At 37.6% G+C, this 15,259-nt stretch overlaps 1 protein-coding gene across 1 annotated transcript in view; it reads left to right on the forward strand.

Moving 5' to 3' along the window:
* MIPEP (mitochondrial intermediate peptidase) overlaps positions 1-15,259 on the forward strand; it is a 76,189-nt gene that overhangs the window by 48,840 nt on the left and 12,090 nt on the right. The window contains exon 16 of the mRNA XM_054844644.1: positions 2,310-2,429. Within this exon, the coding sequence (XP_054700619.1) occupies positions 2,310-2,429 (120 nt within the window). The remainder of the gene's footprint in view (positions 1-2,309; positions 2,430-15,259) is intronic.

A 15,259-nucleotide genomic window follows, 5' to 3' on the forward strand; every position in this document is an offset into this window, starting at 1 on the left:
GGCATTCCCTTTCACTGGCCTTCAGCTCCTGTTTCCTCACTGCCTGGCTGTGAGTTGAGCTTTTGCTCCAGCTCTCTGACCACAAACTGCTTGACTCCAAGTTTTACTTTAGAGAAGGTCCACTGCAGTGCGGTCTACTCCATCTTGTGAAGAACACAGAAGAGCAACTGCAAACAGCTCCTAACAAAGCTGGGAGATAGAAAATAAGAGGATCAAGGCTGAGCTGAAGCAGGATGCTGAAGTTCCTGATCTTTGGTTTGGGTGTTTTGGAAAGGAGAGGAAAGTTGGTGTGAAATGACTCCTGCAGAGTCACGAAAGCCTAGGGTGACAGAGGAAAGTGAGTTTTCTAGGACTATTACTTCAGGTAATTTCCAGATCTATTCATGGTACTTACTGTTGGTCATATTCTCAGTCACCATTGCTACCATAAATGCTGTAGCTTTTGTTAAACTTTGTTTAAAAAAAAGAACTGGGATTCTAGAGACCAGCTCTGATGATGAAAAGAACAAGCAAAGGCTTCTTTCTCTTCTAAGATAAGAGTAAAAAATATTGTAGTTTATACAATCTAGTATAGGGGCTGTTTTAGATTTTTAGTTTTTCATGTTATCAATATAATGATGGAAAAATTTAAATACCTCTGCAAAGTTTGGTTTGAAAAAATAAAGTACTCATTATTGTTTGCCATTTGGTGCAGTGTTTTCATGGAGTTATCCTCTGAACAGATACTTGCTTCCTGCTCTGAGTTTGTAGATGGGCGATGTTAAGTGCTTGCATCTCTTGTTCAATATTGCTATCTGAGACACAAAACTTGCAATGTCATTAATGGCTGATTCTGCAAGTGTAGGCCTTATTGACCTATTTTCATCTCATTGCCATGTAGGAAGCAAGCAGGAAATTCAGGAGCAGTTCCTGCAAGTCGTGGCTTCTTAACCCCTCTCCTTATAACCCTCAGGTTTTCTTGAAAAAAAATCAGTTGTCACATTTATCATTCGTGAAAACACCACCAAAGGATTTATCAAGATTCTGTATGTTAGAAGGCAGCTTATTCAAACAGAAGGAATATGGTCCTTTAGAAACAGACACATTTTTAGTGTATGTGTTGTATCCAGCCTCCTCCCCCCGCTCCCAATGTTGAATTGTAGTAAATAATTAGAGAGTTAAAAATGTTTCTGTACCCAAATTTCATAATGACTCTTTTCACACGTTGAGGGGATTGTGTTTTTCAGATTGCATAAAACATCCATTCTCCATGGGTAGAGAATGCCTCCAAATGGCCTTTTCTCCATAAAATTTCTGCATTTTGTGGTTATAATTCCTAAAACACTGTGTTTATCTCATTGGGAATGGTATTGCAGTATCCCTGGGAGTATGACTGGGCCTGAATCTCTAGCCAAATTATTTGCTTCATCTCTTGCACAAAAGTTTTTCTGAGGCTCCCCACCATTCAATTTTCCTAGGAAATGTGCCTACTGCAGGATAGCCTGACATGAACTCTTTGGCTTAAATGTCTGGATCCACCAAACTTCTCAAAAATATCTTGTGTTGCACAGCAATGGGTGTCATCTTCTATCTTCCCTGGACTTCCACAGAATAGGAAATCTTCATATTATAATACATATCTGTGTTCTGATGTAGTTCACAGCACAAAAATTGCCTCTGAACCAGCTCTTACCTCTGTGGTAAAGCACCCTCCTGGTGTAGTGTGATCTCAGGCTAAGCTTGCACTGCAGCAGTTTACTGCTCTGATTGTGAGAGCTAAACCAAAGGAAGCATCTGCCTTAGAACTACACCGTTCGAGTGCTCTAGCAGAAACTCAGGAGCATCAGCACCTCCATGTGCAGCTTCTTATGTTCATTACCTGGGCCATAGCTTGCTCTGCAGGTTGATGTGTTCTCATGGCTGCATGAACATGTCTTGGAATAGCTTATTTTTCTGTGTCCACTCAACTCTAAGTCTTTTTATTAAATCTATTTTAAAATATTCTTTTTGAAAAGGGGAATCACTGGAGGGCTTTAGGGACAGGTCTTAATTTTATTTTAAAACGCAAGCGATTTAGTACTGCATTTAGTGTTCTTGGTGATCTAAACACGGATTTATGGTGGGTCTTGATGGTAGTGATTGGTGTACTCCAAGAACCTCTTCCTCTCCTTGTATGTTATACTACAAAGACAAAATTTACAAAACTGTATGTATTTAAACTCTTCCCTCTCCCTGTTCTCTCTCTCTCCTGTTCTTTTCTATTTGTCTTTTTAGATTATCAAATGCCAACACTATGTGCCAAAGACATGCATGTATTTTTTTGTTTTTAGGTATTTTATGCTGCCTTGGACCAAATCTACCATGGGAAACATCCTCTAAAAAAGTCAACCACTGAAATTTTAAAGGAAACACAGGAGAAAGTTTACGGATTGCCATATGTACCTAATACAGTGAGTAGAACCATACTGACCATATAAGCTAGACCTTTTATTTGATAGCATATTAATACCACTACTTCAACCCACCCATACACACACAAACTGGCGCGCTTATTGTTATATTGTTATGTTGAAACAGCTTGCTTTCTTTCAGCCACTTTATCAGGAGAGGAGTGTGTTGGAAATTTTCAGCTGAAAATCAAAATTTAATTAATGTACCTGGTTTTGTATAGGTATAGTCTTGTGCTGAACTTAGTTACTTTTTCTTTTATATTCTTATCAAGAAACAATACTTTGGAAAGAGGGTTTATTTTAGCTTTGAAAAGGACTGCTTCTAAAAGGCAGCAAAGCACTGTGCTGCATGTTGGTGTTTGCATACCGTAAATGTCAGCATGTGAGAGCAAGTCAATGTGAAGTAGGACTTGGGAGTGAGTTGTTCCCACTGTACTGCTGTGACTTCTGGCACATCGCTTGTTTATCCTTTCATGTTGTATCTGTAACATGGTCTGAAAGAATAGAACTCAATACTTTAACAGAGCTGCATAATTTTGATCTTCATCATGACTAATTGTGCATTTGTTCTGTACTTCATGTTACATCCGAAGGTGCAGTTTGCTTAGATAATAGATATTTCCTGGTCTGTCTGGAGATGAATTCCCAGCCAGAGCATAGCCCGAATCACTGTTTGACACTTTGGTCAGAATACCCAGATCCTTCCTCTGCTTTCTGCTTCTCAGGAAATGTACTGTTCTCCTTGTCAACAATGTGAGACTCGTTCTCTGAGAAGCGTATTAGCAGAATCATGCTCATCAAAACTCTACTGCATCTGCTGGCCTGGCAAAGCCAGAGAAGTGGAAGCAAGATGTCTTCAGAGTACCATGTCTGACTTCTTAGCATGTTTATAAGTGATGTTTTACATCATTCTTCCACAGGTATTAGTTACCCAGTGAATGGAACGGTTCCCTGCTTTGAAAGTTAGTCTGCGTTTTTTGTTCCAGCTGAACAGTTTTTATTTAACTGTTACTTTCAAAAGAGTAACATTTTATAATGAATGTAGCCTCAATATGAAGAAAGACAGCAAGTTTTGGTCTGGAACTTTATCCCAGCAAAATGTACTGTGAACTTTTGAATTGTCAGAAAGTCTATGTTCTTTACATTTATTGAATGTAGAATTGGTGTGTCTAGTCAAGAACTGTAATGCAATTTAAATTTCAGTAAAACTTAGTGGAAAATTACATTAGAAGAACATCAGCGCTCTGTGGAGTAATTCATGTCTGTAATTTGGCTTGCTGTCCTTTGCTGCTCTTTTTCCTGAACTTAAGATACATTTTCAGTTTAATTTGTAGTCCAGATAAAAAGAAAAGTAAAAGCTTTTTTTATTTTTTTTAAATGAAGAGAATATGTTCCTTCTGTTCATTTAATTTCAGAAGTAGATGTTGAAATATTTGTAAGAGTGACGAGCTCTTATTTTCATCTGTCATTTGTCTAGGTACATATATGGCTGGCAGAGAAAATGAAGTATTTTAATTATTTGACTTTTAACTGCTTTCTATTGGTTTAGATTCAGTTATGAATTGTTGTGTTAGTCTTGTATATTTTAAGTTAGTGGTGTTGAGTAGAAGTAATTCTTCCTTAGTGAAGATTTTACGGCATTAATATGGTTTTCTGTAGTAGCATTGTCCGTCAGGGCTGCACAAGCACCCATTATTATCTCTTCCTGATAAACCTTAATTCCCTCTTACTGCTCTTGAAGGGCAAGTAAACTTAGTAAATATCCTTCGAATGCACTTGGGCTTCAATCTCATGTGCAGACTCATTTTCTGAAATAGAGCTGCAGCAGATATCTTCAGCAGATGAATTTCTGTCTTTCTGAGGCACAGCTCAGAGAACAGGACAATTTGTATGCATCTTTTTGTTATAGTAATTTCACAATGAGGAGCATAAACTGCCCCTAATAAATAAATGCGGCTATACCTATGTAGTGATACCTCTTTTAAGGTATACCAAAGCATCATCCTCAGCAAATATCCTGTCTCATGTTCCAACAGTAGGAGGGGTAATGGGAAGAAAACCCTGTCAAAGTCTGTATTTGCCATCCAGATGATAGGTTTTACGCGCATTGGGGCAGTTGGCACCACATGCAGTAGTATTTGCATTGGGTGCGTTGACACAGGTGGTCGCAGAAACCAGAGCTGTATGCAAGCCAGAAAGGAAGGATGGAGCAGAAACTGTAGACAGATGGAAGCACAGAGAAACAGCAGTCCACAAGACTTTGTTTTTCTGAAGAATGCAAATCTCAATTTCTGACTGGCCATTGCTTATCTATTCAAAAGTACACAGGGTTTGCTGCTGGCTGCTGGAGAATGAAATTCTACTGGGATTTCTTTGCTCTGTTACCAAATCCAGAAGCTGATGGCTGCCAGGCAGGGGGCAAGGAAATGTATCTGCCTGTTTTTGTAGTGTCTGGATGTTTTGTTGCCAGAGGAGATCTGTGTTACTGTGTTTGGAAAATGAATAGAATTTTTGCACAGGCTGGATTCTTGAGTCCTTGTGATGCCTTTAAAAAGCAATCAGTCTTCCTTTTGACTCTTCTAAGAAAGCAAGATAAACCAAATAATAATAACAACAACACATTTTCCTGCCATTTCTTCCGGACTGTACTTGTCAAAATCTCTGCACTGTGGGGAATTCAGTATTTTGCTTTTACTCCAAACTTTTCTTCAAATCATAGCTTATTTCTTATGTCTGGTGAAGCCAGTTTCCGTTTACTGTGACCTGTCTTGCAATTGATTACACTATCTGCTTTTAGAGTGTATCTCCTGGTCTCTTCTACCTTTGTCTCCAGGATGCCCAGAGAGACTTTTAAAAAAGTATCAGGTGACCCTTTGATCCACGTGAGATGTGATCAAAGTCCCCATGATCTGTTGCTTAGTCCCCTGCCTGTCCCCCAAGTTCAGACTTGAAAACTACTTTTCTTTGAGACAGTCATCAAAACTTAATGATATGCCATTGTTAGTCATGCGCCAAGCATAATAATTCCTATCTCCTGCTGTGGTTTTCGGTTCAGTATGGAAACAAAAAATGAGACACAGGGTAAACAGTTTCTACATTGATAGTGGAGATTGCAACCTCCTGCAGTTACAGGAAAGAACTCCCAATAATGAAGTGGTTTTACAGTAAGCACCAGCTGCCTGAATCATCATACCTGAATTTTCTTTGTGAAAAATTGAATTAGCTTGAATTACCGATTCTTATTTTCAAAAAATTATTATGGACTTACATATTAATTGTCTGTCCATCATAGTAACTTTCCTTCATTCTAATCTGGAATTTTGGTGGGAGATGCTGGTTTGACTTGTGACTGTGAGGAAAAATGGTTTTGAAGAGTGAGGCAGTGAATCTCGGTTCTCTTTTAGATCGCTGCCAAATAGTCCATTCTGCATTTTTTAAAATTACGTGGCCTTCTGGTAAGCTTTTCTTCCAGAAACAAAAGAATTTCTTGAATACAAAGTGTTGGAATTAACCCACACACATCATTATAATTACATTTGATAGGAGTGAACATGTTGCTATGTAGGGAGCCTTTTGATATTTTTTGGAACACTAAATAATTTGCTATGTCCCTTTTTGCCCTTTTTGTGTGTTAAGTACATATTAGTTCAGAAGGACCACCTCTACTGGTGACCTAAAATTTAAAACAGGTTATAGGTTAATTATGCTTATATACTTTTGTCCTGAGTGCAGGTTTCTTTGGCTGTATCAGAACTTCTTAATGGCCTATGGTTGCTAGTGATTAGAGAGACCAAATATGTTAGCCAGCCAAGTTTGCCAACAGAAAACAAGACAGGTATTGTTATAGATATCCTAGAGGGAAGATGTGTATGAAAAAAGGTGTATCACCAATGCGGTGGTTAGTCTTTCTTCTTCCTGCAGCTGGGGGAACTCTGCCCAGACAGGGATCCTGACCTTGGAAGACTCCATCTAGGTCCTTGTCTTAACTTGCTGGGATTTTGTCTGTCATGTTCCTGAGAAAGGAAATCAATGGATGAGAAGCAACCTAACATTTGGAGTGCTTGCTCAGAGAAGCTGTCAGGCACTGCAGGAAGACGTGGCTTGCCATGGGTGCTGAGAACACAAGGATTTAATTAACAGGATGCATATAAAGGCATCTGGGAGACTGGTCAGCTAAAGAGGAGTTGGTGTCACTAGAAAGAAAGAACCAGCTTCTTTGCAGAGAAGAAATAGTTTCTGCACTGCACATTGTCACCATGTACCCAAGTCCCCTTTTAATTTTGTTGAAGAACACCAGAGAGCAAAAAAGCAGCTCAGCTGTATGCCTCTTTTTCCTTCTTAGGACCCTTTTCTTAGGAGTTTGAAGGTGACCTGACCTCATGCTTAGTTTTGTTAGGTAAGCCAGAGGCCAAGGCCAAAAATGGAGACAGTGTGGTTTCTGAAGTTCTGTACTGCAGTCTTGTATTGATCATGATCACTCTCAATAGTGGTGCCGCAGCGAAGAGGAGAGTACTGTTGTTAACAGGCTCATTCCTCAGCCTGCTGAGGGCTGGCTGGCAGTTTGAGTGAAGTGTCTTGTTATTGAATCTGCCGTCCATGTCATTGTGGCATCTGTTGTCTTAGAATTTCTTGTTAGGTCTTTGGAGTGACTAATAAAGTGGAGTTATAACTGCAGTCTTGTATAACATTTCATGTGAATATCAGTAACACTGTATAAAGAGAATAAATAGTCAGACTGGAAAAGCAATGAGGCAGCTGTCTTAAAATAAGTAAGTGATAACCCTTAACCTCTGAAGGTAAAAGTGGTTTTGATTTCTGAAAACTTGACTCAAAGTGGTGAATATGAATCTTGAAATTATTGGTAAGGAAGGCTCAGTAGTGCTGCCTATTACATTTTAAACTGTGATTTCACTTCATACTTATTTTATCTAAAATCTTCCCAAATTTGTCTTAGGTTTATTAAGTTAAACTAATGTAATCATAGAGCCTAAGCAGAACTGAAAGCTTGATGAAAGGAAATTAAAAAGAACAGCTAAGTACGATGATTCAAAAGACTCTATGTAGTTATCAAAGAGACTGAACTGAAGACACTAACTATCCTCTTGCAAAGAAGATTTGGGAATAAGGAACCAAGCCATTTAAAGACCTTACTAAGATAATAAAAAATAGAGATCATTATATGACTGGATATAATTACTAAAAGAATATTAAAAGAATTCCGAAGAAAGAAGGCTAGAAATGCTGAGTTGCAAAATGCAAGTAGTAAAGACAAATACAGTTCCATAACTGCTGAAGAAATAAGAGGAGAGCATGGATTCAGTGGGGGAGAGAACAACAAATGTCAGAGAAAGCAGAAATATTCCCTGTCTCTGCCTTATTTTTAAAAAAATAAGTGAATTTTGTTTAGGTAGGTGCTACATATAATTTTTGAGAGGGATAGAAACATAACTGAGATTAAGGAATGAAAACTTAGGAAATAATGAGATTAGATGTAGTCAGGTTGTCAGAATATTTAAGTTTGTCAAAGCAGTCACTGACCTGGAGGAATTATCACTCACAAACTACGAAAAAGTGCTAGTGCTATTATGATAGCTACTTTTATGGTGGGAGGAGATCTTGGGAACTGTAAACAAATCATTCAGACTTTGTCACTCAAGAAGTAGCAGAACCAGTTATTAAGCAGTTCATAAGTACCTTGAGAACAATCAAATGAACAAAATCACCATGGTTTTGTTAAGAACCATCTGAGATGCAAAAAATCCACTTCTTAAGAAATTGTTTGACCTTGGGAATAGGAAGGAAGCGGTTGATAGCATAACTCTAGACTTAGCAAGCTTTCTGACACTTGCAAATGGTAATTCTACAGCAAACTGTGGAGTTATGGCTGAGGTGACATGTAGAAAACATGCTGAAGGAGCAGGTTAAAGCTTAGTTTCAAGCTGGGACATTTCTGGTGACTTCCAGACAGAGGTCTGTCCAGGAATTACTGCGGTTCTGTGTTTTTGTTAATGATTTGGATGCGAATTTGTCTATATTTATAGAAGATCCTTCAGTTGACAAAGATTGCAGAAATCATGGAAAGCAGAATTTAAATGATCCAGAGAATTTGGATACAAAGTAGTTTGTATTAGGAAAGCAATTAAATACAGAAGTAAAGAACATGGGATGCTGTTAAAGAAACTCATATCTGCTTTTTAAAAATATATTTTAATATTTGGCATTGGGGACTTAGCAGTGGGTAGCGTTGCGTCCTGTAGTAGGTGTCTACCTCTGAAAAGGATGTAGAAAAACTGAAAGAAATACAGAGAAGCAGTTTTGGAAAGATAATGGGTTTGGAAATGTGACCTATGAGGAAAGTTGAGGAAATGGAGTTTATTTGGCTAGCAAAGAGAAAATTATGTGGGCACACATGACTATGTATGTTCTGGTATTAAAAACCTCTTATGAAAAAAAAATAAAAATGGAATTGAGACTGTGATCATTTGTTTCTTATGAGTGAGCAGACAGTAGGAAGGAAGAACCGGTTTCATTTACAGCAAATGTGATTATGGTTAGTACCTAATATTTTAAAATCTTGTTAGTCTTTTCCCTACCCAGTAGGTTGAGGATCTCCCTTATAGGGGATTTCAAAGAAGGCACTGCTGTAGATCAGAGACACACGGATTTCAGAGCAGAGTCCGAGAGCCTTCACAGAAGATTGCTTTTCCACTTTTCCTCTCTCTTCAGTTACTTGAAGAGGCACTGATGTTGCTCATATTCCACTTTTTGGAGTGTTTTGAAGAGAGAGAAGTCGTGTCATTACTCAACCTCTTGAAGTTTGTGTAACCCCTTCAAAGTAATTTTTTACCTTGCCATGTTGGAAACCAAAGTTGTTTACACAAAGTGCAAATCCCTGGATTAGTTTTCATATAAGCCTTCTTAAAAGTATACTATAAAATCAAGTTGAAGAGTCTGGGTCTGAGGGAAAGATTAGTAAAGGAGTGCGCAGTGAACTCTGGGGAAGTGATAGTTCTATAAATAATTAATAGCTAAAAGCCATTTCAAAAAGATTGGTGCCCTTCTGAGGTCGGTATTAAAGTAGACGCTGGGACTTTCAAAAGCTCTTAAAGTCACCCTTCAAGGTTTGTTTAGGTTTCTGTCTTTCTGGAGTTGAGTTCATTTTATGATAAAGAAAATGCTGATAGCAAATAATTGTGAAGATTTGTTTTCTGGTGGTAATATGACACTATTCACTGGGCAACTATCTACAGCAGCAGAGTGTTTACAGATATCATGAGATATGAAGCACTTTTAAGGAAATTCTTTTTGCAAGTGTTAGCCCCATGAAACTCAAACATACTTTAGCGATAATATTTACATGTAGCAGAGCATTTTAAGCAACAGTGCAGGAAGTAGTTGAATACATCTCTTGGTAGCTATATGTGCTATATATATATGTATACACACACATACACACACATATATATGTAAATGGAAATTGCTTTGTTTAGTTTTACATATTTCTGTTCTCACATTTCACATTTCCTTTTTTTTTCCAGGATTGCGGTACTGGAGCTATATTTGATAGTGATAGATATAACTGAATATGTTGTTGCTGTACATACAAGCTAGAGAGCCTGAAATGAAATGCTTTTCAAATGTAGTGGGAGATTGTCCTTTCTATGAAAACCTTGCAGTCAAAACAGAAAAGAAGGAGAGAGAGGAAGTATTATCATCCTCACTTAACAGGAGGTGGCATTTAGACTGAGAGGGGGGAAAAAAGTAGTTTCTTCAAGTTCATTCTGCAGTTTGTGGCAGATTCAGGGTTAGAATCATTGTCCCCTAAATCCCTGTCTGGAATGGCTCTGGGAAAAGGTAGTGAATGAGCATTATTATAAAATAGTAGCTATTTCACCTTCCAGTGTAGGTACAGATAATTTACATGATTGAGTTGTACTGGCAAATGTATTTTACCAGTTACGGCTTTGCTTAAAATATTTCATGGTTTTCGTAAGAGCTTATCTTAAGCAGCATTCATGATGTTTGTTTTAAAATAATAGGTCAATATGTGAAATTTGGTTTAATTGGTAAAGTAGAATGAAAACATTGGGCTTCAGCGTAAGTTTGTACCCAAAGGAAACGGTGATGATATGTTTCTAGTTATCTTGGGCTTATGAATCTTTAAAGCTTAGGCAGTAATAGAAATGATTAATCGGTAATAGAATGGGGGGAGGGGTGTTGCATGTGTATGTATATGTGTGTAGAATTACGTGTTACAACATGAAGGACTTGTTTGGAAATTGTCTGATTGCGTATTTCTTATATTTCACTTTAAAGACTACTTACAAAGTTTACAAGTGACACTTGTCCGAATAAGGTCAGTCAAAGGACACTATAGAATCAATTTTCATATCTCTGTGTCTTTTAATCCAAGTTTTAAGGCTTGTGGAGCAACGCAGATCATAGATATAGCTTTTTGTTGTTGGTTTTCTTTGTTATCTCCCATGTCCCCCTTCCCCCAGTCCCTTTGTGGGGAGAAGAGGTTGAAGAGTAAATAGTTTTAAATGATTTTGCTATAAACAGATCAAATGCATTAATAGTTTATAAGTAAAAATGAAATATTTTAAGTAATTCAAAGACCATATGGTACATATCTAGAATCACCTAAGTGGTTAATTGCATGTTAAATTCCTTTCCTCTTCGCTAGTGTAAACAACTGCAAAAATATTTACATTCCCTGCCTTGCTAGATTTATTTATCATTTTATAATAAAAACACAGAAGTGTTATAAATTGAAATCTTAATCTCTTGCTTGACTCGCTTTCTAAAATGTCAGCGATGTCTCTGGGTTGGTTTACTTTGTGCGCTCTCCCACTCCTAACACAGAAATGCTCGACACTGAAAAAACTGAAGAGTATTGATGTTAAGCAAGTTAGGGGCGCAGCATAAGATGTGGTTTCTTGAAATTAGCTTTCTGTTATTCTAAACAAGATTAGAAACTGCAGCAAAGGAAGTGGCTTTAAAGCTCTTTATTGGATTTTTTTATTACTGTGAAACTCCAGAATGACGATGATGTAATTCTATAAAACTTAGAGGGGCTCAGGCCAAAAATACAGAAAGTAAGTTGACCGAGCAAGCCGCTGCATACCTACGGAGAGAGTTGTTCCTGTCAGTTGGTGAGTGCTCTAGCTTTTCCGCAGAGGTAGCTACTGGCACAAACAGTTTGCAAACTCTGCACTCCAAAACTCATTAAACTGTTTCTTCAAGTGAGAAAGTATTGAGGACTTCTTCAAAGCACGCTGGAAACTTATGTAACAAAGTAATACAATAAGGAAAAAAATTCTGTGATTTGTTTCAGAGCAAAAGAGTGAATTCTTTATGCTGCAAAGTGTATGCGAAAATCCTTTTCTCGTTTTGTAAAGTAAGTGGTAGTTTAAACAGAAAAGTGGGAGAATAAATTCTATTATGTGACAATTTGGCCTCCCTAAAATAAGTGCACCCAGTGGCAGAGCTTGAGCTTTGGAGCCTGACAGCCACAGCCTGGGCTTCTGCTAAGCAGTGCTGGGCTGCTCGCTCCTGTTATTGTGTGTGGGCAAGAAAAAAAGAGGAGCCTTACCAGGAAGCTTCTCAGCTTGTCTAACGACAGGCTCAGTTATTTTGGGAAAGGGGGCATGGAAGAGGTTCAGAGAAGGGCATTTAATTCAGGTAGATCAGCACACTAATTCTGGGACAGAATCTGGGTGTGAAGAGCATGAAAATGCAAAGTGGAGTCAAAGGAAAAAAGTAAGACCAGATCTCCTGGTTGTCAGATAATACTTTTTTTTTCTTTTGCTAAAAGCACTTTTTCCCTCTGATATTTTAAAATGATGCCTGCACAGCTAGTACATCACAATGAGACACTGTCTAAGCTAAATGTGGAGCATCCCTCCAATGTGCACCCCACAGTAAATTCACCATTTTTCTGTGCTGAAAAGTGACATCATAGTTCTTGACCTGTAACCTGCAGCTCTTTAGGTTCCACTTCCAGCTCCTGCTGTGTGACACTGTTGTACAGCTGACACAGTGCCAAGAAAACATTGCCTGTGCTAACTTTCAGCATGCTTATTTGTATGCCAGAGTGGTGTTGTCCTGGAGTTCCACTAGCCCTGATAAACCTTGGTCTCGGCAGAGGGAAATAGCCTGTACTGATTTCCATGCTAATTGCTGTTCTCTTCTGGCTCCCAAGAAGCCTGGAGCTTCATGACTCTCAGGAGTTTTCCACCAGTGCTGATAGCTACATTCAAGGGCATTAGGAGCAATAATACCAAGTTAGTGCCAGACCCAGGGGTTCTCCACCCAGTAGACCCTGAAGGAGATAACTTGGCTGCTCCTCTGTTGGGTTTCCTGCCAGAGTAAGAATTTAATTAAGAAGGGGGAGAGGGAGGGCACCAAATATCATCTCCATCAAATGTTGTTTCTCGTGGAAACTATTCAACAACTTGCTCATTGATGTAATTACTGTAGCACTCATTTTGTAATTAGAAGACTTAAATGACAGAAACACTTCTCTTAATTTAGTGTTGGATCTATTCAGGTTCTCACTTGCGTTTTTTTGTCTTAAGATGCAAAGCAAAATGGATTTAAATATACTTTGAAGTAACTGAAGTCACAGCAGAAACTGTTGGAAGAGCATTTTGAAATGTCCAAGCACTAGTCAAGAATTTCTTTAGGTTTTGTTTTTTTCGTTTTTTGTTTTTTTCTTTCCAACAGTTGTAGTAGGATTCTGTAGCACTGATTACATGTCATTAGTGTAGCTCTATGGAACAATGATTACCCACGCTCAAACAAAAGCTAGGTTAGTATATATTAAGTTACCTGTTGTTTTTTTCTTTCCTTTCTGTCTTTTTAGAATCACATCTAAATTTTTTTTATCATATTATTTTTGTGATAATCTTAACACTTCTAAATTTAGAATTCAAATAATTGAATCCTAAATTAGTTTATGTAGTCTTCAAAGCAGTTGATCCTACCATATTGTTAAAATGAATGAAGTGGCTTAACTTTTAACTAGAAGATAGAAGTTGTAGTAAATTATTCAAATTTCTCCTAGAGCAGTAGTCTATCCTCTCCAAAGATAACAGGATAAATACTTCTGTCCTCTGACTACAAAGGAAGCCTACATGACTAGTTTGGGCAAGACGCCTAGTTTGAGGTAGCTAAAGTAAAACGAACTGAATCTTACCCTAAGAATGTATCCTACAAGGACTTTTTTTAAAATATCCTGATAAGGTGTGAGAATACAAAAGTATCAGTGAGGTATTTTTGTTTGTTACAAGATGAGATGGAAAGCCATTGCACGTAGAATTTTGGAAATATTTCAGCCATGGTTATAAGAGAAGATTGCTAATGTTGGTGGGAAAAAGGCCCCTTTAATAACTGCAGTGGATCAGTCTCACACCTTTATTTCAGTCTGTTGTGTTTGATAAAAAGCAGGCATGAACATGACCTGTGGATGGCATATTATCATAACCCATGGGCTATGCTGTAAAATGCACTGTTTTATAAACTCCTGGAATGGCTTCATGGAACTTTTTGAAGTAAGTGATTATTCAGAGTCTTCATTAACTTTCTAGCTGCTTACCAGAAATATCACATTTAACAAGGAGAGTGCCCTAGTTCTACATGTCTAGCCTTTACCCTTTCCAAAAGGGAAAATGATATTTTTGGGGGGTTTTTGTTGGTTTGTTTGGGTTTTTGTTCAAATACGTAGAAATCATTCAGCATTGAAAATAGCACATCAAATCATTTTTGCATCTATAGCTAGTTTTATTAAAATGGAGTTTTATGTAAAAAGGTGAACCATTTAGTTTTAAATACCTTTACAATGAAATGTTTATTTTTTATTGATCATAGAACTTTTTAAAGGAGTATTAGCCTATATAGTCTTTGGCTTTTGAAAGTTTTACTACCTACATCATAATCTCATCTGTATAAAGTAGGAAGAGTTTTTTAATGCAGGCAGGTAGCTCCTTAGGGTAGAGGATGTGTCTTAATGTTTAAATATTTGTTTAGAGGTAGCAAAGTCCAGTTTTGGAAAGTTAATTGCTAGAACAGCATAGAATCAGAAAATGTACTTGAGTAATGTAATAGGTACTGGGTAATGGTGAAATATTGAAGACTGGGACTTCCTGATCAGAAACTTTGGGTGAGGACGGAGAAAAAAATGGTGACAGGGAATGATGACATGCTAGAGTTAGTCATACTTTAGAGTGGGGAAAATCTGTACTGGTTAAAAAAAAAAAAAAGAAATCAAATATAGGCTTCAAACTTCACTTGGGAATAGCAGTGTTTATAATCAGATTTCCTTGACTGCTGTTTGTAATTTGAAAGCAACCTTAGCTGCAGTATGCCTTTGAGGGATGGTAGTCATCTTGTATAACTTGAGCTATCTAAAAGTATGTTCCTTATGTATTCCAGTGAGGGAAAAAAAGAGTCATCTATATCTCATCTGTCTTAGGCATCTATCTTAGATGGATTGACTCATCTTCTATTTTTGTTTCCTTTTTTGGATACTGTCCTGTTGCCAATGAATTTTTGAATTCTCAACTTCATCATATTTGAGAGCCTCCCCAAATGCAGGGAGAGAAATGAGCAGTGTCTTTCCTTGGTCTTTATATATATATCCTTTCCTTTTCTCTTTTGAAAGGAAGCAATGTGAATTTTCTTACTTAAGTATATTGACAAAGACAAGGTCAAACAAAATGTCTTATATTTGAACAGAGGGTACTGAGGCCTGTTTCAGGTGCAGACTCTTACACAAGCTTTTGGGTTTGGTCAGGTTGCTGAGAAGATGTTCTTTGCTCCTTGCTCAC

The sequence above is a fragment of the Grus americana genome, chromosome 1 (assembly GCF_028858705.1).
Source record: "Grus americana isolate bGruAme1 chromosome 1, bGruAme1.mat, whole genome shotgun sequence".
In the NCBI taxonomy this organism is placed as follows: Eukaryota; Metazoa; Chordata; class Aves; order Gruiformes; family Gruidae; genus Grus; species Grus americana.